We start from the raw sequence: 23,779 nt of genomic DNA on the forward strand, positions 1-23,779 counted from the left end.
CATTAGGAGTTACGCCGATGTGCTCAAGTTAACAAAATTTATTTTCTGTTCAGCCACTCCAACATACCTTGTAACTGTGTGCTCCTCTGCTTTAGGGATTGATGCTTCTCTTCATAAATACTGCTTTGTGGAAGCTGCCTGTCTCCACAAGTGATAGAAAGTAAACCATGTATGAAGATGAGGCAATAGCCAAAATTAAGTATACACTGGTAAGAGCAACTTTGAGCTGTATCCTTAGATACCAAATAAAATTCTAGCCCAATTAGTGTTGAGTTTTCTCTTTTCCAAGTTAATTTACAGTTTGGTTAAGTGTATAAAAGCATATAAATCTAAAGTTGAAGTTTTAGCCTCAGTGCTCTCTCTAAACATGTATGCTCAAGAACAGCAAATGCTTTATCTAAATTTGTGTTTCAGAGGCTGCTTTGACAATTTTAAGAGGCACTGTAGTTCTGACTTAGTCTAAAATTACCTAATGATGATGGTAAGCTGTTCCATTGCTTTAGAGACTCATCCTAGAGGCTGTGGTACTGATCTGGATTAGAGGGGAGTTGATCCCCAAGGTATCTGCCAAAGGATCCAAGGCCAGGAAGGGTTACTAATCATTAGTTGCAGTGGCTGTTTAGAAGTTGGTACCGTGGATCTGAATTGCTTCTTCCAAAGTATTTTCATGTGTCAAGAGAAGGAAAGAGGAGGAGAAAAGGGGTTCTTTTTTAATTCTGCCATCTCTTTTGCCTGAATTAGACAGCATGAGTAGAGATTTGGTAGGGGAGAAAATGTTTTAAAATTTCTGGTTTAGGAATATGCAGTAAGTATGTGCTTTATCAGAGTTCCAAATGTCTGCTGTTCACAGTTTCTACAAACTTCATGCTCAGTTGTCAAAACTTACGCAAAACTGTGAAGGCACATTCGTTGTTGTCACCCATTTTTCACAGCTGCCAGACATGGATCTCTCTGCGTGCTGTTGGAGGGGAAACAGAGTGCAAGTACAGCTTCCTTCCTCTCTGTCAGAGAAGAGGTTCCTCACTGACTAACAGATTTCTCAGTCTGCAGAACATCCACAGCATCTTTTGAATGAGAAGTGTCATGCAGATAAATCACATAGGCAAAAAACAAATTAGCACATGGTGGCACGAAGCAATCAATGAGTGGTTCTGATACAAGCAGTCTGGTACAACACACGTCACACCTTTCTGTGCTTATCAGCCTGTCAGTTTGTGACCAAAGAATATGCAATCCTTCTGAAGCCAAAGGAGAATTATCCAAGATTTGATCTGTGTTAAAAATGCAAGTTTTTTCCACTGGGATTCTAGGCACAGAAGTAAAATATTTCTAGTCAGTTAATTAGTAGGAGGCTTATTTTTTTTTTTTTTGCAGCTAAGAATAATGAGAAATGCATTGTTTCCATATAATCAATTATTTACCAGAAGATTTTGGGCTTTTTCAAACCCTGTTTTATATTTATAAATGCATCAGTTTAATAAATAATTGTCAAAGGAACAGAACAGTGCTTGTAATTTATTATTATCATGTACAGGCTACTAAAAATTTAGAGCAGAGATTAATTTGTTATTGCAGATTATGTAAGGGTATGACCTGTGTCCTGTTGTTACAAATATCAGCACTCCATAGACTTCAGTGGTACCAGAAGTGCATTTGGAGGTTGCTGATAAGAATTTGGAAATATCATCATTAAAATCTGAAAGCAGTCATGCAGGACAAATCAAGGTATGTGTGTATGTATGTATTTTGATGAGCAAGGAAGCAAGGAATTTGCTCAAATCTTTGCCTTAGGAGTGTCAGTTAGGGAAAATGAACCCCTTTTGTTTGACAAAGCATTTTTATCCCTTTTTGGTTAAGAAGAATTACACAGCCTCTCTTTCCAGTTCTGGACAAAACATTTTTACATGGCTGGTGATTTCACCATGTGGGGAGTGAGGGCAGCCCCACACGGCTCTGCTTTGTGGCTGCATCAAAAGCTGGAGCAGCGGGTGCAGGATAAGGCAGAACATGAGGCGCTGCCCTGAAGAGTAAACACTTTGCACAACCTGCCAATTATTTGTGGCCCAGGGAAGCAGAGAACTCATTTCAGTAATTTCAACAGGTTTGAGATGAGGTCACCTTTTGTAACTCAACCCTTTTAACTCCAAATACAATTTAATTCAAGTCAAGGAGTGGGGAAATGCAGTTACCAGTGATTTGCCCTACAACCTGTGTGATGTCTCTGCTCTTATTGTTTCAGCTAAGAGGATGGATAATGCTCAAAGAAAATGAAAGTTTCTGTAAATCCTACTTTTATCTTCTCCATGTAGGTAAGTACTAACAAGAAAAGTTATCTGTAAAATGATCTGCTTTGTGCCTTTGTTTGCCTGCAAAAACTCCAGCTAAACCTGCACTAGATGCAATGGCACCCTTCCATTGCCTACAGCTTCAAAATTTATGTTCTCTGGAATAACCATTCAGATGTTGTTCATTTTAATGCTGTTTGATTACTTGTAATGAGCAATCATAGCAATAAAACAAGGATATATGAAAAAACTAATGTCCACGCTAACCATAAAGTCAGGCTATATCTGCACTATTTAGGTGAGAGCTTATTCCCATTTATTTGTTCCTGACACACTTGGATGCTTTTTACAATGAACAGCACAACACTGCAGTCCAGGATGACAGACTGGCCTCCAGGTTTGGCCCTTTTCTCTGACAGGAATGAAATCTGCAGGAACACATCTGGCTTGTGCTAACAGAAGAGCTCCCAAATGAGGGTGCTGTTACCAGCACAAAGTGGAGGGGGAAGAGGGAAAAGAAAGAAGCACAGGGAAGGATTTATGAACAGAGGACATGAAGGAGGCTTAAGGCTGTACCTGGTGTAGTTAAGGGAAAGTGCTGGGAAAATTGATTTCAAGAGAAGACTGACTGTGTGATACAGAGCATAAGCTCAGCAGGATCATGATGGGAATAAAAGACCAACTTTTCCAGCCAAGAAGGCAGGCCTAAGGAAATGCGAAAGAGGCTGTCAGTATCTGAGTCAGTCTAATGAGCATTTGCTTTTCAGAACAAGACTTAGAAGGTCTGTCAGAGACAGACCCCAATGGCATTAATCTCAAGAGGAAAATAGCAATGCTGCACCCAAGGAAACTGACATCTCCTCTCAGCATGGGATAATAAAGTCAGTCTTTGCCATGGACCTACACCCAGAGAGAGTGAGGGCTGTCAGCACGTGGAGGACTGAAGCAGCACAGGTTAGTGCAGGCATTGGAACTTCTCTCCATTGATTTCCACTTAACAGAATTTCTTTTTTTTTTTTTTTTCAAAGATGACACAAAATACCTTTGGTATTGTTGAGCATTTTTTTTTTTTTGCTGAAAATGAATTGGTGGTGAAATCTTTCTTCAATTTTCCTTGGCATCCCAGAAACGCTACAAAAAACAGCTTTGGCTAGACTTTTCTTCATTCTTTTCTAGAGGTTCACTTGTACAGGAAAATTATGTACCCAGGCCATGGAGCATCCGTTTAATACAAAATGTAATTTTGCAGCATTCTCCTTGGTGATGTGACTTCCCTATGAAACATCTATTTCTGTGAGGGTGGGAAGTGTTGCCAGACAGGCTCTCATATTGTTATTGCCTTGTCTGAGTACTTTTTGGTAATTTCTTATGTGACTGATTAAAGCAAATTGTTGCTATTCAATCTACTATCTTACAAAGGGGATATTACCTGTGATAGTGAGAAAGCTGTACTGGGCAATTTAAATTAGGCTGGAAGAGAAATCAATGCCTATTTTCAACTTGGTCCCTCTGTTAGACATTAGCCATTATTATTATTCATATTTAAACTGCAGAGGCTTTTAATTTTATTTTTTTTTAAGTCACTTAGCTGAATGCACCTTACTAGCCTTTATGATCTTACCTGCATTGCTTTGCCAGCCAGTTTGTGTGGGATGGAATCCGGTCCACATCTCCCTTGGCGAGAGTGGTTGTACTGCTGAGAAAGGGGTCTTCAGGAGCCTCCTGTCCTCTCAGTGAAGTGTAGAGAACTTTTCTGTTTTAGATTTGGGGAGTTGTTTCAGTGTTTTGGGAGTGGCGTTGGCACAAAGGGGGCTGGCAGGGCAGATAAAATCCCTACGCTTGTCTTGTTTGGGATGGGCATGAATCAGCACCAGCGGGACCTGCTGTGGGTGGCATGAGCCTCCCGTCACACAAGAGGCCATGTTCCCCACAGCATCATCTCTTTCCTTTCCCGCTCAGCCTGATCCGAGCGTGAGGAGAGGCTGATATGGTAGTGCCAGCACCTACCTTGAGCATTGTGAGCCTGGGCTGGGGAGACACCAGTGAATGGGATGCAATGCTGTGAGGGGGTCCCAGCGCTGTGAGGGGAGGTTGTGAAGGAGTCCCAGCGCTGTGAGGGCTTGTGAAAGAGCGGCGCAGCTGTGAGGGGGGGATCCCAGCGCTGTGAGGGCTTGTGAGAGCGGCGCTGCTGTGAGGGCAGTCCCAGCGCTGTGAGGGCTTGTGAGAGCGGCGCTGCTGTGAGGGCAGTCCCAGCGCTGTGAGGGCTTGTGAGAGAGCGGCGCTGCAGTGAGGGGCGGCGATCTGAGGGGCTCCCCGCGCGCTCCCCGCTCACAACAGCCGCCTCGCGCCCGTCCCGCTCCACAGCGCTGGGGCCGGGGCGAGCGCGCACCCCGCGCTGATTGGCTGCCGCTCCCGCCGCGGCCGCGGGCGGCGCCGCCGCTCCAAGTTTGTGTCCGGGCGGAGCCGCCGCCGCCCGCGGGCTGCTCCCGGTCCGCTCCCGGCCCTGTGCGCTCCCTTCGCCGCCGCCACAGGGGCAGTGGTCCGGCCATGGCGGGGCCCGGGCGGCGGCGCTGAGACGGCGGAGGGTGGAGTGTCGGTCCCAGAGCGGGCGCCATGCGGTCCCTGAACATCACCCCGGAGCAGTTCGCGCAGCTCCTGCGGGACAACAATGTGACGCGGGAGCAGTTCATTGCTCTCTACGGGCTGCAGCCGCTGGTGTACATCCCGGAGCTGCCGGGGCGCACCAAGATAGCCTTCGTCCTCATCTGCGTTCTCATCTTCGCCCTGGCGCTCTTCGGCAACTGCTTGGTGCTCTACGTGGTGACCCGCAGCAAAGCCATGAGGACCGTCACCAACATCTTCATCTGCTCCCTGGCGCTCAGCGACCTCTTCATCGCCTTCTTCTGCGTGCCCTTCACCATGCTGCAGAACATCTCCTCCAACTGGCTGGGCGGTGAGTGCCGGGGCCGGGCCACCGCTCCCGGGCTGGGCTGCGGGACGGGAGCCGAGACCGGCGTTCCCCATTCCCCGTCTCTGAGGGACCCTTCCTTGCTGCCTTCAGCGAGGGACCCTTCCTGCCCTCAGTGAGGAGTGAGGGACCCTTCCCCTTCCCGCTCCCTGTGAGGGGTGCCCTCTCCATCCCTGCCTCAGGTTATGTTCAAATAACCCAGTGCCCTTTCCGCCTTGTATTCCTTCAAATTTGCGGTGTGCGTGTGGGAAGCGGTTCGTTGTGTGGAGTCTTGCCGTACTACTTTCTCTCCTTTTTTTTTTTTTTTCCTTCATTTTATTGCTAAGTAATGAAATCTGTCTGGCAAGTGAGGTGTCAATCTTTATGCAGCTTAAGTTCCTCTGACAGCTGTCAGCTCGGAGACAGTAGTCCTCCTTAACATTTTGTGAGGAAAAAGAATGTCCTTGAAGGAACAAGTGACTGGGAGAATGTGTAGAATTTATGCAGAAATAATGCATCTTTAAAATTTTTTTAAATTCTTTTTTATTCTTGGGAGCTCTGTTGTATCCTGTTGATGTGAAGAACCTTTTGGCAAAGCTTCCCTGATACCTGGAAAGAAGGATTTTTTTTTTCCTTTTCTATGCATCCCAGTTCCAAAGCAGTAAAGAGCAAGCAGAGAAAGGTGCAGTAGAATTGTATATGGTATTTATTTTTTTGGTTTTCATTTCTTTAAACAGTGTTTGACAATTATAAGTGGAAAAATAAAAGGGGTGGTTTTGCAGCAAGTAGCAGACAGCATCTTGTACAACCACAAATTGAAATATTTTTTTCACAATATTTTGGAGTGATCACTAAAGATGTTGATCAAGTGACACGTTGATGCTTCAGTTTCCAAGGCTTACTGTGTTTCTGTTGTTTGGAGACAACAGTGAAGATTGTCATAACATGGAGATTTAATTCCATAACTTCCCACAGACTAGAATGCTTTGTGGGAATTGACAGGTCAGAGAAGACTTGGAGCACATGTGAGAAATGGGCTTTATTACAGAAACTTCAATGAGAAGTGATGAATCCAAAGCTCCTGGGACTACTGATAGTAAGGACAACTGTGCTTTTTTCTTATGAGCTGTTTTGGGGAAGATAAGGTTTGTGATTCTTCTCTCTCCTAAGGAAAGGTCTGATTTGTCAGCTTGACCAAATATCTGATCAGAATCAACTGAAGCCTCTGTGTGGGGTGAATTAGAGGAGATAGGGCATGGGCAGGTGGAACAGGTGGAAAAATATGTATGTCTTTATTTACACTCTGTTACTGAGGGTGCCTGACCGAAATCTAGAAGCAATGAATGTAAAAGCTCTAGCATAGTTACAGCAAATCTCTTCAGATATTCAGTATTTGGGCAGCTGAAGTACACTGTTCTCTGGGGATTACTGTGTTTTTTGCCTGCTCTCTTAGCTGTGCTAGAGCATTTTCAGTGAATGCATAGGTCTTTTGATCTGGTGAAATCATTACCTTGAATTAACTCAGTGTTGGGAGGACAGAATAAGTACTAGCATGGATTGGTGATGGGGGGGTGTGAAGTAAAATTGAGGAAAACAAATACATGAACTGATGGTATCCCAAGGGTATCTGGTTCCTGATGCTGACATGGTGAACTGTGAGTGATGATTAAAGTTGTACTGTGAATCAGAGCCTGCTAGTCCTGGAGGAGTCTTTTCCTTGCTGGCTTAACTGGTTTAATGTGCCTTTTGCCTTTCATTTTGGAGTCTGAAAAAATCTTGTTCTCATCCACTGTAGTGCAACATCACTGAGTAGTGCAAGATCCAAGTCTGTTATGAAAAAGGTGATTTCACTTGTGATGTATCCTTGGTGGATGAAGTGGTGCATCCTGAGACACTTGATGCTAGAAATTGATCTGGGAATCTGAGCCTTTAGTCACTTTCTGTATCGATTTACTTGCATCACTAAAACAAGCGTCTGTACTAGGTGATGCGAACCGGGATGTGTGTGTTTTGTACCTGTGCTCAGTTTAGAACAGGTTCTTTATTTCCATGCTTGCATATGTTTGTTGCTTCCCCTGCTGAAACCCACAGAAGCATGGGAGACGGGAGGAGAGGACTGCAAACGCTGTAATGCAAACAAAAGAACTGCCACAGTTTCAGAGTAGCTGAAGCTGTGACTTTTTCCATAGTATTTTCACTTACACGCTCTTAACTTCACCTGCAGTTAAAAATGTCAGAGTGCCTCACTTTGCCTGATGATCAAGCAGCATTAGCGCAGACCCTTTAACTCTTTTGGGTAACCATTGGAAGCAGCACCATATTGGCTAAAAACAGATTTGAACTGGTCCTGCTTTTGATTCTCTGATGTCTCTAAGAATCTGTGTAGCTGTGTGAGTGTAATAGTGTCAGCATATGATTATTATTTAATTTCCCAGTTTAAAATTTGCAGCTGAATTAGCTGTAATGTCATGGGAAGCTTTGAATGAAAATCCAACATACTTTCTTACTAATTGTCACGTGTCGAGCAGTGTGTTACCTCAGAACTTCCCGTACGTGTGAGAACACTTAAAATTCCTTGCTGAGGGATGAGAACTAAATCTTGCATCTATACCAAGAACTGATGTAAAACAAGGCATTGCCCAGGTATGCAACACCCTTAGGGCTATCATCTGTGTGATGCTGACTGCCCCAAGTTATAAAATGTGAGAAAAATCAATTTACTCTGCTTCAGGTGAGGTGGAGAGAGCTCATTACAAGCTGTGGCAGAAATTCTAGTGCAAGGGCAAGATCAACAGCATTTTACCAGAGGAAGGAGCAATTTAACATTTATCAGAGAATGCTTTCAGGCTTTTACTTTTGTAGCCCTGATGAAAGAAGTGATATTTGAAATGACTGAATCACAGTTCCAGGCACAGTGTCCATAACGAAGGCATAAAATGCTTACAGGAGAGACATTTACATTTGCAATCTCTGAACTTGTTATTGTTGGGAAAACTATTCACTGCTTGAATAATCAGTGCACTTTTTAGCAAGCAATGCATAAGGATTACTTTTAGCCTCTTGAAAAAGAGAAGCAATTAGTTATTTTCATTCCCAATGTTCTGCTGCAAATGATTTTCTTTCCCAGTTGAAGGTGGCCAGTTTTAGGTGCTGAAGTGCTGTCTTGACTAGCAGCCCCTTGGAAGTGTTCTCTGAAAGCCTAACAGCGTGGGAATTTAATTATGAAAAAAAAATTTAAAATAAAAAATAATTTAATTTTGATACATACTTAAGGTATTAATTAAAGTGTTATCATTATTTAAATTATTCAGAAGAGTCAACACTTTTCTGTATTGCCACCAGTGCAGAAATTAACACAGTTCCAGTGATGTTGAGGTGATCCCAGCACTTTAGCCTTTAACCCAGCACTGGGAAAACTTATGGAGTGAAATTTCAATAACCTTGACTGAACCTCACTGAAGTGGACTTTTCTTCTTTGTGTTTGTCTGTTAGTCATATAGTCTGCAAACCATGCTCCAAACAGCCACATTTTTACCAGCTGGATTTTAACCAAGATTTAAGCTAGTAAAATCTTCTCTTTGTGTTAAGTCTGAATATGAATGTGAAAATTTGCTTGAAATGGTTTTAATGTATGTGTTTGACACAGCTGGGGTTTTGCCTATCTCAGTCTTATTTTAATTTCACTGTGTTTACTATGATGTAACAGCATAATTAATTTTTTTTCCTCGAATGTTACCATGTCTTCCTTATAATAAAATTTGCCACTTTTTTCTCAGTTTTTTTCCATAGTAGACTTTGAACTAACAGACACTTGAGAATGGGATTGTATCAATTTGTTCTTGCTGCAGGTGAAGCCTGTTTCACACAAATGGATTAAATATTAAGTGAAATGTGCATGCGTTGTTCTGAAATAATTACCTTATTTCACAGTAAATTTCATTTTCCATCTGTAAAGGCCTGTTAATGTTTGTAATTTGAAAAAAAAAAGAGTAATATAATTTCAAGTATTGAAAGATCTGGAGAAAGTCTCTAGTAATTATCTAAGCAGTTGGGAATGGCTGCTATAGATTTATAAATAAAACTGTGGGTTGAAAAGCCAAGAAGAGGCTTGATGTGAAGAACAGTCACTATTTTGCCAAGTACAAGGACTCAGGATTAAATGCCATTCAAACACAGTAAGGATGGTGGATGGATCTCAGGTGTGTTGATGTCAGAATTCCATTGAATTTTCCCAGGTGGCCCGGACATCCTGAAAAGTTTATTTTTTTCTCTTTTGCTCCTAAGCAAATCTGTTTTAAATACTTCTGTGAAGGAGGGGCGACTTCCTTGCTCAACAGTCTTAACCGTGATGGATGTTTGAATTTCAAGGCACTTGAAGGTCTCATCATTTCAGATAATGGGAAGCATTTGTGTTGTGAGTTCCAATTCAGGGCAAGCACCAGAGCCCTGAAGGGATATTTTATTGTTAATAACAGTGACACCTAGAGACCCTGTGCATGGTGGCATTAGAAGCTTCAGGGAAGCTCAAGTTCTGTTCTGGTTTTACTTTTGATACATAGATGCTTTTTGACTAGCTTTTACCTATTATTCATTTGGAAAACCATGTTTCTTGTTTATAAAAAGACTCTGTGGCTGTTTTGCTGTGGCCTCCAAGTCCCCAAAATGTGTGCTGTGTGCCTCAGAGCAGGTGTTTGTATTCCAGCTAATGGAAAATATCCTTTTGCTTCCCATTTCTGGAAGTGCTAATGGCACTTGTCCAGCTCAGTAGGCTCGACCTGCAGGCATTTTGTAGACTTTTACTTTTAGCTACTTCTGTATAGTTTAACTGCTTACTTTTTGTGTGTTGGTCTTCAAAAAGATAAATTAGAGGGGTTTTTTGCAGCCTTTTCTCCTGGGAGTTCAGCTCAAGGCATAGTGAGTGGTAGTCTGTGCTCTTTGACAGTGTGGTTGCTGGGAAGAAAATGGGAAGACATCTGTAAAAAAAAAAACAATGGGCATCTGGGAATTTGAGAGTTCTCTCCCAGTTTGGGGTGTTCCCTTTGTTCTTTAGTAGCTGGGTACCAGCTGGAAATTCCACCAGACTGATGTTGGAAGTTAGTCTCATTTTGTTACTTGAGTAGTAGTGGTACTGCTGTGCTTCCTAAGAATGCCCTGGGATGTTGGGACTTCAGTGGAGGAGTGGTGCATTACAGGGCAATCCTGTAAGGCAGGTTTAGTTCAAGTGGGTTTGAGTCTGGCCTTTTTCAAACTGTAAGAAATAGCCTATGGTGAAAGTTTGAGTTGTTTTTTTAGCTTTGTTTTGTGTTTGTTTGATTTTTTTTTTCAGTTTTCCTCCAGCTTCAGCACTCAGACCTGAACTTATTTCCTTAGTGAAACAGAAACTTAAACATTTCATTAACAAGTTTGGCTCTTCTGTTTATTTGTAGCAGGAGTCCCTTCTAACTTAGTGATGCAAAATGGCAAACCAGCTCTTTGGTTACATTGACCATTTGCTGTGTGCAGAGTAGGTAGGATTTGAGCTTGCTTTTGGTTTGAACTCACAACAGAAGTTGAAGCCCCCTGGGTGAAGGATGTGAATTTGGCAGAGTGGGTCTGGTGCTGTGTGTGCAGCACATTCTGTACTTGGTGTAGTGAGAAGCTGATGAGGTGCTGAGTTAGTAAAATATCATGTCTGTTTCATGAGACGTTTCCTTAGGCATTACTGATGCCCAGGAAGGAGCAGGGGGAATTTTATTTTATAAATTGCAGTTGACAGAAGATGTGAGGATGTCTTGTCTTGCTCTCCCTGATGCTCTGGAAAAATACATATTGGGTGTATGTATTTATGCAGCCCAATGCATCCTCAGCCATGCAGTTCCTACTGGCTAAATGCTAAGATTTCATGCAAGGAACTTGAAAGGGCTGCATGATGTGTTTTTATTCTGGCTTAAGCCAGATCTGTGTGCACATCCATCATGCTGCTGGTGTTGAATATGTGCTTGAAAGGTGCTTGTTTTCCACCCATTGCTGTTTGTCTTCTCCTTCCCTTCGTGGAGCCACAGAAAAAGGGATTTTGGGGCAACTAGGATTGGCAAGACCAGTAGCAAACCAGTTCCCTCTTGTAAACTGGAGTGGATTTTAGCCTGGTCCATCAAGCAGAAGTTGGTTTGTTCCCTTCATGGAAGGTAGGATTAAGTTTTCAGAGTTTTCTGTTTGTTTTCTCTTTTTTGTGCTGTTACTGCTTGAGGTGTCTGTAGCATCTTAAAGCCTGACTGAAAATTGGATCAGATACTTCTTAGGCTGTTTTGGGTTTATGGATTATATCTGAGTAAGGTATAAATAATAGTCTGGTAAGGACAAATAACCCTGATGGTTGCTGAAAAGAATAGGTAATACTGAACTGTAAGAGAGTGTAAGGGAACTCTGGAAGTACAGAGAAAATCATCTCAGGGTCAAAAAATGGGCAAAAGAGAAGTAGATTGGGAAGGGCATTAAAGTAAGATTTTTTAACAGAGTTATTTATATGACTTTCTAAGATGGTTAGGACTTGAGAATGGGTAATGGAGAATGACTAATACATTAAAAATTGAATATGGACTTTGGAAAGCTGTGTCAGCAATAAAAGTTGAAGTTGCATAAACACAATAGGAACCTGTAGAACTTAGAAAATACAGGCAGGAAATTGCATTTGGATTGGAAAGTGGCACTGACATAAATTGGTAATCAGCAGAGAGGGAGACTTGGAGAACAGAAGGATGATGGAGTTAAATTTTTCCTCTTACGCCTTCTCCTCTATAAATCTCATTTGACAGGATGATGCATTAAATGCTGAAGTGTACAGATAGAGTGATATGGAAATCACTTAGGGAATGTGTTTGCTACAGCAGAAAAGGTAAACTTTTAAACAGGTTACACTCAGACCTTCATAAAGTGGAGAGTAGTCTGCAAAAATGAAAAAATAATAAATGGCTCTGTAACTGGAGGTGTTTGAAAACAGATGATGGAAGACTTGGTCAAAAGTGAAATACGGGTAAGTGTCAGACTGGTGACACTTACAAGTGAATATGTCCTTAGAAATCTTGGCTTTGCAGATGTCTACAACAAAGAATGGCTATGGAGAGCTGCATTTGACAAGTGGCTTAAATAGGTGACTCAGCAGTTTAGATGTTACAATAAATCTAACAATCTCGGTCTGTTGTTTTTAGTAATGGAGTTAATAGCTGTTGCATGCCTTACTTTCCGATTATTGCAGGTGCCTTTGCTTGCAAGATGGTTCCATTTGTCCAGTCCACTGCTATTGTAACTGAGATTCTTACCATGACCTGCATTGCTGTGGAAAGACACCAGGGAATTGTGCATCCACTAAAAATGAAGTGGCAGTACACCAATAAAAGAGCTTTCACCATGCTTGGTAAGATTTTAGGCATCTCCAGTGATTGTGTGTGAGAAATGATCTTCAGTGTGGATCCACAGACGGCAGTGATATGACCAGTGATTCAGAGGCAGAGTTAATTGACCTTTATAAAATAGCTCAAGGATAGTGCCTACAAGTAAAGTATTCACTAGCCAAAGCTCTCACAAGGGACTTAGCATGTGAAGTCCAAAATGTACTTAACAAAGATGAACCTTTAGCCACCTTTTTTTTTAAAGAAAAGTTCAAAATGTGCAAGCACTGATTAAAAAGTGTCACGGGGAAATGACCCTTTCATTGTTACACAATGAGGTTTATTTAATACTCCTTGTGCAGATTAAGTGCTTTTCCCTGTGGAATATCAATACATGGAGGTGGTTTGAGAGACAGACAACTGATGTCAAAAGAGCATGCTGTTATTGATGTGTTGACTGATGAATGCCTCGTAGAAAACTTTATTATTTGCTACAGTTTTCTACCTTGCCTGACTTTTCAAAGCTCTTAAGCTGTTCATAGCAAATCCTGCTTGTTGGACAAAGCATGAAAAAATGTCTTTGTTTACAGGCATAGTGTGGGTGCTGGCTCTCATTGTTGGGTCGCCCATGTGGTACGTGCAGCGCCTTGAGGTAAGTTAGGTCAGATGGGGGTTTGCTTATTGAACTCAGTCCTTGCTGCATATTCCTCTACCTTTAGGTGAAATTGAATCAACTCCTGTGAAATTAGAGGGGGATAAGGGAGGGAGGTGGAGCTTTGGTTCTGTATGCCAGCCTGGGAAAGGCTGAGGATGAGAGCTTGCATGTACTAGTATGGGACTAGTCATGGCTGCTCTCCCTAATTACATCAAAGAAGAGTTAATTACATCTGTGACTTCCACTGTGGATTTCTTTTGCACTGGCACACAGGAATAGAGGGCTTAGATTGTTGTTTCAGGATGACACAATGCTCCCCAACATCTGGAAGAGCTGTGCTTAGTTCAGAATTAATTAGCTGCTCATTATAGTTGATGAGTTACCACACACGTTTGGAGGTTAGGCAGAAGACTTAGCAGAATCTGCTGCTTGTGAATCTGAATGTTGATAATTTTCTTGTTTTCTCAAGTGGCTAATGTGAGGTTTCCATACATCCATCTTTACTTGCAAAGCATGTAGCCAAGGTCTCCTTTGAAGTCCAAATCAGAGCATCTCCCTGCCTCTTTTTGTCAATTTGGATTGAACCAAGTATCTGATTGGACAAGTGCTCGAAAGACTTTTGTCACTCTGAAAAATCTGTTGAATTTTGGTTGTTCCATTAAGAGCAAGGAATATCTGAATGTGCTTGGGATTTACACTTGGAATAAAACACCTTGTTGATTCATCTTCTTTGCATTTGTTACAGGTTAAATATGACTTTCTATATGAAAAAGTGCATGTTTGTTGCTTGGAAGAATGGGCCAGTCCCATTTATCAGAAGATCTATACGACCTTTATTCTTGTCATACTCTTCCTTCTGCCTCTGATGCTGATGCTCTTTCTGTACACTAAAATTGGCTATGAACTCTGGATTAAGAAACGAGTGGGAGACGCTTCAGTTCTTCAAACCATTCACGGGAGTGAAATGTCTAAAATATCAAGGTTTGTAAGCAAAATGCACTTGGAACTTTGACTTCTAGGAAGCTTTATTCCTGACTTTTTTATTATTCCTTCTGAATAGAGTTGAAAATGCCTTGCAAGACATGCTACTGTCATGCTGCAAAGTGCTCTGCTGTCCCAAAAAAGAGAAATCAAGTGCTAGATTTATACGATGATGCATTTTTTCTTTCCAAGGGGATTGTGTACTTCTGAGCTTTCCTTGAGGGTTTTATTTGAATCTACAGCCATCAGAACACAGTCACAGATGTAACTTGAAGAGAGATATGTAACTGCCAGCCAGTTCCCAGTGACTCAGTGTGGAATTCTTGGTGCAATTTCAGGAAGAAGAAGCGAGCAATTGTTATGATGGTGACAGTGGTGTTTCTCTTTGCAGTCTGTTGGGCCCCTTTCCATGTGATTCACATGATGATGGAGTACAGTGAGTACCTGCCATATCTCATAGAATGAAGTCTGGAGTTTTGGGGTTTTTATTAGTTAATGGGACTTCAGATTGTGAAAATCTAATGATGCTACAGCATTCAGCTCTGAAATACCTTCAGATAGCAAAGGTTGATGTCCTGCTTTAAGGAAAACCAGGAGTGTTAGAGGGGTGAGCCTGTCTGTGTAGATGCTTTTTCTTACCATGTCTGTTATGTTGCCCTCATTTGCTGAAAGGCCAAAAGGGCTTGGCTGGAAGGTAAAAGTTATTTCTGAGCATAAAACATCTTGAAGTTTTTAATTATATTTAATTTAACTTAACTGTTTTGAGTTACACTTAAAATGAAATATTTATCCCTTTTATTGTGGTAGGCATATTGGAAATATAAATACTGGACATCACAGTGATGATATCCAATTAATCCAGCTGGAGCTTTTCAGTGTTCTCTGCTGAAAACTGGCTTGGAAAGGCCCTTAATGCTTTTGTGTTGGCTTTTTTGCTATTTGCCTTATTCTCTGGGGTCTTGCACTGTTCATCTCCCACCTCCTCCATGGATACTGGAGCAGCCTATGAGCAGGAACAAGAGGAATTTTTCACTAGTTGTACTCTACTTGCTAAAGGCAAGTAGCGTTCCTTTGTCTTCTGACACAAAAAAGATTCTAGCAGATAAATCAATAGTTCAGCCAGTCAGCTTTTTTGGCTCATAAATTTTCTTTCTTTTGATTCTGTTACTGTCTACATACAAAGCAGGACTGTGTGATAGATCTTGATTTTATCTTGTTGAGAAAACTCAATTACTAATGTTAAGAGCTTCCAGCATGGGTTTTTGTTGATTTTAAACAAAAACATCTAATGCCAAACTGGATATAAACAGACTAAGTAGTAAGCATTTATGACCTTCTTTACTTAGAACATATTTCTCTTCTTCTCTGCAGGTAATTTTGAGAAGGAGTATGATGATGTGACAATCAAAATGATTTTTGCAATTGTCCAGATAATAGGATTCTTCAATTCTATTTGTAACCCTATTGTGTATGCTTTCATGAATGAGAACTTCAAGAAAAATTTTCTGTCTGCCCTCTGCTTCTGCGTTATGAAAGACAACACATCCCCAAGCAGGCAGCTTGGGAACTCAGGAATGACCATGAGGAGGAAAAAGCCAAGTGCATCTCAGAAAAATCCCACGGATTCGGACGAAGGCAGGAGGGAGGCATTCAGTGATGGCAACATCGAGGTCAAGTTCTGTGATCAGCCAGCTTCCAAAAGGAATTTGAAAAGGCACCTGGTCCTGTTCAGCTCTGAGCTTACTGTGCACTCTGCAGTAGGAAATGGACAGTAGCGTCACAAGGGGGTTGGGAATGGAGATGTTGCTCTCTTTATGTTCATCTCAATAAGCCATTTAAAAGAGTTTGCTGCTTTGCATGCCGAAATGAGGGGGGAAGATGATGTGTGGACTCTAATAATGTTGGGATAGTGACTGAGAAAATGTAATATTTATTTTATAATTATGAGGAGTAAGACTTTGGAAATGAACATTACTGTGTGATTTCCAGGAGAAAAAAATTGCTTCCTGACTTAATGTAGGGCTTGTTTGCCCTCTACTTTAGATAAACCAAACAACTGCTGCTTGCTCCATTTATTGTGTGTCTGGACTGTGCACAGCTGAATGCATGGAGACAGGAACTATGGAGAGCATGTGCACCTTTTTGGGACAGCTGACATGGGGATGACATTGTAAGATCTACTTTCTGCATCTTTGAGGACAGAGCAGCTTCAGAGCTGAGTTCAGGAAAGATGGAGACTGAAATGCAGTTCCATTTTAGAAAAAAAAGGGAATATGAAAGAGTTATCCAGAACATGACTCTGAAGAGGTTTAAGGTTTAAACATTACGTGCATGTTCAGATTTGTTACCAGGAAGCATATTAGTCAATGCATGCATAATTACTGTGCTGTTTACAGGTTCATTCCTGGGTACAAATTTCAATGCCATTTTGCTGCCCTGCAAACTGCATTGTTCTGCTGGAAAATGGAGAGGCTGGAAAAGTGCTGTACAAGAGAGTGCAGATGCAGGAGGTGTGGTCTGTAGAGTAAAACTGCACTGAACTTCCAGTCATGCTTGGGCATGTGACTCTCAGGTTGAAAGGGCGTTGTTGCCATTTTCTGGAGAGTTACAGGGGCCTGATCCAGAGCCTGTTGGGACTTCATGGAAGACTGTCAATGGAATACGATGATCTTTTGACCAGACACTTCTCTGAGGACATGCTTGTATTTTTGTCTGTCCATCATCTTCAAAAGGGATTAGTTGCTGTCTGACAGCTGGGCCAGTGCTTTGTTGTTTTAGGCTTCATACTAAGTGAGGTTGATATTCTTACAAATTCTAAATGTTTTTGCTCTCAGTGGGCCAAACTGCAAAATTGCCAAGGTATGTTTGCAAGTGTGGGACTGGGGGGAGGTGAGTGTGATCTGATCTGGTACACTGAGATTCCATAAATGAGGCCTTGAAATTCAGAATTTCCCACTCCAGCTGAGATTAGGTTGGATCCTTTAGCAGCCTGTAAAATGTCAGTGCTCTCTTCTGTCACCCCTTGCCTCACCTATGGGACATTGGTGCTGCCTTGGCAGTCAATTTAAGATTCTTTTACATTGCTACTTTACATTTCATTGTAAATGAAAACGTAGAGTAAAATATCCTTGTATAATTTGGATGTCATTTCATCGTTCTGTAGTGTCTACAGATTGCAATGGGTTTGTGACACACTTGGTTCACATATGTATTTTTTATATTCTATTTGATACACTCCTGTGCAATGACTGAAAGCTCCTGACTGTCCTGAGGGCCAGGAATTAAGAGTTTATTGGGTTATCATCATAGTTTTCCTCAGCAGATGTAAAGTTCAACTGTCTGATGGTGAGAACTATGTGTTTGGATAGAATCTGTGACTGAAAACTGATTTATTTTAAGCTATTTATTTATTTGCACTGCTAATTTCAGTGGCAGATTTTAACAAGCATTTAACCAGAACTTCCAAGTATCTTATGTTTTTGTTTTGTCCTCCCTGCTTCTGTTGTCTCATAAAACGTTGTGTCAATGAATAACTGCTGTAGTATTAATTTCGTTTTCATTAAAGTTCCTTTATGGCTTTGTTGGTGCCGTTTTGCACTAGGGATATCTGCTGTAAACTTCACTTTGAGTCTCTCTTTTTTTGAAGATTGATGTGAGCTTATCCTTGCCTCTTTAGTGATTAAATTCCAGTCCTGTTACAGGTGCCAGCTGCTCCTGTGATCCTGAGAGCTGTGATTTAAAGGATTTTACAGAATAAGGTGAGAAAGAAAAAGAATAGTCCAGTGTCTTGGTAGAAGAGAAGTGATAAATATTTCAGCATAGATGTATGGGGCTATGTTTAGATTAAATATAAACTAAAATAATATAAAAGACTGTTCTTATACTGTTCTTAATGGTAATTATATTATTTGTGCTTTTTTGACAGAGTAGTTGTCTTGAAGCCAGGTAATCTTGTCCTGGCTGCAGGGAATAAATGATAATAAAAGATCCATTATTGGCATAAGCACCACCAGGATTTTGCCCATTGTTTTATAGATCTGTCAGAGCTTCAGCTTTGATTGAGCCAACCAAACCAGCTGTGCTGTTGAAGAGTTTCAGTTTCAGCCTGGTTAACCTATCCCTGGCAGTGCTTGTACCCTGTGTGTGGCTGTAACTGAGTGCTTCAAACCAGGCAAAGCCCTGCTGTCCCTCAGCCTGCCTGGGCTTCTTTCCATCTTCCAGTAACTGCATGGCTCATCTGAGCACAAAAATATTCCTGGCTAATGAATTTATCAGAGAACAGAAAAAAATAACCACTCTCATTTCCCTAAACTGAGAATATTTATTGAAGCTGTTGTGTTCTTTGAGGGAAAATGTTTTGTCTTGTTTTTTATTATCTTAGTTATGAATTACTTATAATTTCTTTGATAAAATTGAAGAGAAACTTCTTTTATTCTCAGCTGCAAGGGACTAAGCCTTTAAGTTGCAGTGAGATGATGCCAGGGACTGAGTGGCTGATGAAGACAGGAGCCTGAAAGGACACATTCAACTGAACAGACACTCTGGAAATTGAATGGATGAGGAAAAAGTGTCAGATGTGTCAGCTTGTTCAACTGATACCAGAGTATTAACAAGGAAAACAGTGAGTAGAAGGGAGTGAACCCTCTCAGTAATTGCTGAGTAGCAATTGAAAAAATATCCACTATCAGCATGTTCCAAGGAATAACCAATTGCCCATGACTGCCAAAGCAGTGGAGATGTGTGATGTGCCTGCACCCAGGGAGTAAGTACAGAAATTCTCAGCCTGGAGATGTGTTAGCCGTGTCTGTGTGCTGATGGCAGGATTACCTCATGAGCAGTGCTTGCTTGTGCTGCTGGCAGAGGCCATTGAAACAAGTGATCCAGCAGAGGGGAAGGGACACCTGAGAAATCAGAGAAATATATTGCAGAGGAGACCTAGATTATTATTGCTAAGGAAAAAAAATAATAAGGAATAAGTAGAGGAAAGGAAAAAAAATAATAAGGAATAAGTAGAGGAAAGGATTTAGTAGAGCTGTTGACTTGGAGAGATGGGAGAGGAAGATAATCATGGCAAGCTATATTTTTGTATTTTATATATCAATGTTTTTATATCTATTAGAGTTGATCTGAGTGTTAGAAAAGTTGGGAGAGTTTTGGCATTGTATTCAGAGAGCAGCTCAGTGAACAGAGCAGCATCTCATTGCACAGGGCAAAAGGCTGGGAAGAGTGAAACCTGCCCTCTTGGTGCCTCTCCAGGTGGGAGCAGTGGAAGGGACCAGGAGCTTCACCGGCCTGAGGAGGAGACAGGTAAATGTGCATTTAATACACACTGAAGGGGTTAGATTTTGTATATCCCTTCAGAAACACTGACATAAGTCTCTGTATTTCTGTCTGTACTCCAAGTCCTGCTTCACCCCTCAGATCTGGCTTCCAGGAGTACTGCTCCATGTTCAAGCCGTGATGAGCTTCCTCTGTTGACACTCCAGTGAAGCTGATGAATTGTGAAGTTACTTTAAATGCTGTGGTGTGGTTTGAGATGAAGGCTCACATGCTGGTTTATTATCAGGGTGAAATCTCCCCCCAGCTCTTCATGCACATCAGTACAACAAAACCTGCTCAGTCAAAAGCAGTAAAACCTGGTTCCTTTAATTCCAAAAAATACAGACTCACAGCCCTACAAGTTAGGCTCACACAATGTTTGTTTTGCTACAAAAGTGCTGTCCTCCAAGCCAGGGTTATTTTTGAGAAGGTTTAAGGGTGTTTGTATATACTTTATGCATTCATGAAAGAAGAGATCTTGTAGAGACACAAACAAACTTCTACAAATTGTATCTCTGCCCTGTAGGGTGCTTAAAACACCAACCAAGACTTGAAAAGATGTTGCCTGAAAAAGGTTGAATTTTGTTTCTCAACCTCCTGTGGAGGAATACAAAGCTTTCTATGAAAGGCTCTTATTTCCATGCATTTTCCTTTTTTTTTTTTTTCTCCACAAAGCAGAAGCTTCTGCTTATTCTTTGGTGAAATAATCATAAAACCTTTTCCCCAAACATATTGTGGAATATATTCAGTTTATGATAGGGACACTTTCCCAAAATTATATGTGCTTGCATTGAAAAGCTTTTTTCCATTAGCACTTCTTAGATGAAAATGTCTTTATTTTTTTAACCTTCTGTTGAAATCTCTTGCCAGCATTCTAACTTTTATTTGCTCCTTCCAATGCCATCACTAATTTTTTCTAAGTTCATTTCACCAGGGTTTCTCAGGACTCACTCTCCTCTGGTGAATTTACTGTTCCCTTGAACATGGTCCTTTTTTTCTCTATCTCTAATCTTTTCCATGCTTTATTAAATTGTATGGTCTTACACCATCTTTCCCCATGCTCCTGGGCAAAGCCTTAATTAATTGATTTAAAATTTATGGCACAGTCTCCATAAATCTCTTGTTGCATCTTGGAAATTCATAAGAAAGCTTTCCGGCTTTTTCAGTGCTCTGGGATCTGATTTGTAAATCCATTTCATTTTCCCATCCGAAATAGGCATCTTTGCTATTTGCATTTATGCTACCTTGATAAATATTCTAATGTATGGACACAGAACTGCTGCAGGATCAGGGATAATTCTCCTGTGGTATCACAGGTGCAATATTTTAATTTCATTTTCTGCCTCAACAGTTTGCTCAAGCAAAAATTAGTCAGGGTTGAACTGTTGACAAATAAATTCTTCACTGACTTAATAAAGCACAAGTGCATTTACTTACAGATCCATCACACTGGAGGGAAAAAGATTTCAAATCTTTTAGAAAAAAAACATCCTAAGTAATCTTTCTACTTGTAAAGGGAAAAGCATGTTTGTGATTTTTAAGCCATTTTCTCCCTGATTACTTTTTAAGGTGTCTTTCCCTATTGTCCAGACTCTGCTGTGTAGGATGAAAAAGCTGCTGACTGGAGTGTGTGGGAAGAGGCTGAATTAGAGTTCTCAGTTTGTATCTGGGCTGCTCTGCTCTGCTTGTTGGCACCCCTGGCAACCTTCTGCTTGCATGGTGTCACTGAACTCTGCAGCTGTCTCTGCTTAAGATCCCTCTTTTCCCAACAACTAAACTTGGTTTAGTAGGAAGTTGAGCTTTGTCTGCTACCATTTGCCTCACTCTTTTTTATCTCATTGATTTGTTTTACTTTTTCACTTTTTCCTTTTTTTTCCCCCCTTTTGCTTTCCCTGAAGCAACTCCTTGTGACCTTATCTCTTTTACACAGATTGGAATAACCATGTAATGAATTTTGAGACCAAAGTGAAGCAGCCCTATGGTTCAGAATTTTTATTCCATCAAGTCTGATCATCAGATTACAAACTGCATTTCCAGTCCTTATTTCAGGCACCCTTGGAAAGACCTTGCCCACTGTACTGGTTACATTAGGCTTGCATGTATATATTTTTTGTATTTTTCTGAACTGACTTTATACATTGACATTTTATTTCTCAGGCTGCTTATTGACATATTTCCATATTAATTTTTCTTTCTTTGACTTTACAAGTTTCTAATTCCTAGGAAGTGGAGCTTCTCAGTAATGTGCCAGCTGCACTGGGAGAGTTGGGTTTTTTTGCTTTAAATAACAAGCATAGATGTCAGTCTTTATTGTACAAATGACAACTAAACTATGGCTTATAAAAAGGTCCAGGAACTTTCTTCTGGTAGTCTCACAACTCTGTACAGTGTCTTTTGTGTATGTGTGACAACAGAAATGTCATGTTCTGCTTCTTGCCTCTAACACATGGTTTCCATAGAAACATCAGCTAAACACCCAATTTATCTATTAGTGAGTTCAATCCATAACTGAAGAATTTTAAAAACCATGCAGCCTAAAAATAAACAGCTAGAAAATATTTCATGTCTCCATGGGTAAAGTATAAAGGATGTCCTATTAAATATCGTATTGAAGTTTCATCCTCAGGCAGAGCTGAGTTGTGGAGGAGCAGATGTGTGGCAAAATCCCATCTGCAGCTCGGTGGGGTGGCCGTGGCCAAGCTCGGGCTGTAGGTGGCACTGTCGCTGCACAGGAAAAGCTGAGCTCTTCCAGCCCCTGCCTAGGGAATTGTTGTTATCCCAGAAGCGTTTGGAAACATGTATTCCATGGTAGGACTTGGTAAGGGTTTGGTGGAGTTGTTCTTTCCCGAGGATTAGAGAGAAACATGGAGAGAGGTGTTGGATTTTTTCTCCTTTGTGAAATAGTGCTTTGAAAAGCAGTTGGAGCTCATGAATGAACGAGGACCAATGATATAAACAACCCAGTCAAAATTAGGGTTATTGTATCTCAGATGTTTAAATTTTCATCCCTTCTGCTAACTTGTTTGCCAAAACAAATAAATACCACTCTTAGGTTCTATTGTTTCTTAAGCTGAGCATTTGAAATCCAAATTAATTAATGGATCTATGAAAAAATAATAGAGATGAAGGCTCTCTGAAATCCTTCAGACAAGTCATTTCCAGATTCCCCTGAGTGTACTAACAGCCTGTAGCTGTAGGCATCCCCCTTCCCAAATTTGGGGATATAGTGGAGGGAAGCCGGAGTGGAAAAAAAGTGTTATTTATTAGCAATCAGGAGAAATCTCAGTTCCTAAATGGTGAACTGAAAAATATAAAGGGTCTCAAAAAGTGATTTGTTTTTCTTAGTCTGCACAGATACTTGCTTAAACATTTTATGCACACTATAAAAAACCCCTCTAAATTCTCAAAGGGAGTGCAAGAACTTTGCTGTTAAAGTTTAAAAAAGGCAAAAAATACCCTTGTGCAAGGAAACAAATTTAGCAGCCTGTCAAGATCAGCTGTAAAATACAAGTCTTGCCATAGTGATTTAAGGCTCCACAAACACTAGGACAAATGAAGATATTATTTGCACTTAAGAATGTAAATGGAGGATAGAACTCGTGGCTATCCAAGGTAACACAAGCCATGAAAAAAAGTGTAAAGTCTTTTCATAATTTGCTCATGGAATGCTAATATTTTTCAGTGAGGTATTGATATGTGTTCATGAAGTCTGAAGTAGAATAAACCCACTTTACAGATGGGGAGGAGGAGCAGAGAAGGACATAGGCACAAAAGTGATTTGTTTGCAAAGTAACCTGAACAGGCAAAGGAACTTTGTGAATTTACAGTAATCAGCGCTTTGGAATGGAAATATTCTATAAGCTTGTGAAAAACAAGGCAAACACTGGCTTGCTTTTTTTTTGGGGGGGGGAGGAGGGGAACATATTAATGTTAGTTTTCTTAGCATGTGGTATTTTTCCTTCCAATGTAAACTTACAGAGTAGCCATGTTATACCTTCCTGGTTTTTTTTAAATATATTTTGGAGATCCCAAGTGCTCCCAGAACTTTGTTCCTGGGGGATGTGCTGCAGCTGTGTGTCTGCCAGGCAATAGGCAAGGTAAGTCCTTACACCTGGTGTACTTGGGGCACCCTCTCTTCACCTGTGAGTCATTGTCATCTTCTAAGGCTCCAAATCCTACTGATTTTTAAGAGATAATGAGAAATTAGACACTGCAATGTAATTTCTGC

The 23,779-nt window shown here is 41.0% G+C and overlaps 1 protein-coding gene across 1 annotated transcript; it reads left to right on the plus strand.

Moving 5' to 3' along the window:
* The first annotated feature begins 4,898 nt into the window (after positions 1 to 4,898).
* Positions 4,899 to 17,721, plus strand: QRFPR (pyroglutamylated RFamide peptide receptor). The gene is made up of 6 exons (XM_059470718.1): positions 4,899 to 5,238; positions 12,464 to 12,622; positions 13,187 to 13,248; positions 13,997 to 14,232; positions 14,571 to 14,668; positions 15,604 to 17,721. Exons 1-6 carry the CDS (start codon positions 4,899 to 4,901, stop codon positions 16,005 to 16,007), a joined length of 1,299 nt encoding a protein of 432 aa, XP_059326701.1. The 3' UTR covers positions 16,008 to 17,721.
* Positions 17,722 to 23,779: the final 6,058 nt, after the last annotated feature.

The sequence above is a fragment of the Ammospiza nelsoni genome, chromosome 4 (genome assembly GCF_027579445.1).
Source record: "Ammospiza nelsoni isolate bAmmNel1 chromosome 4, bAmmNel1.pri, whole genome shotgun sequence".
Taxonomy (NCBI): Eukaryota; Metazoa; Chordata; class Aves; order Passeriformes; family Passerellidae; genus Ammospiza; species Ammospiza nelsoni.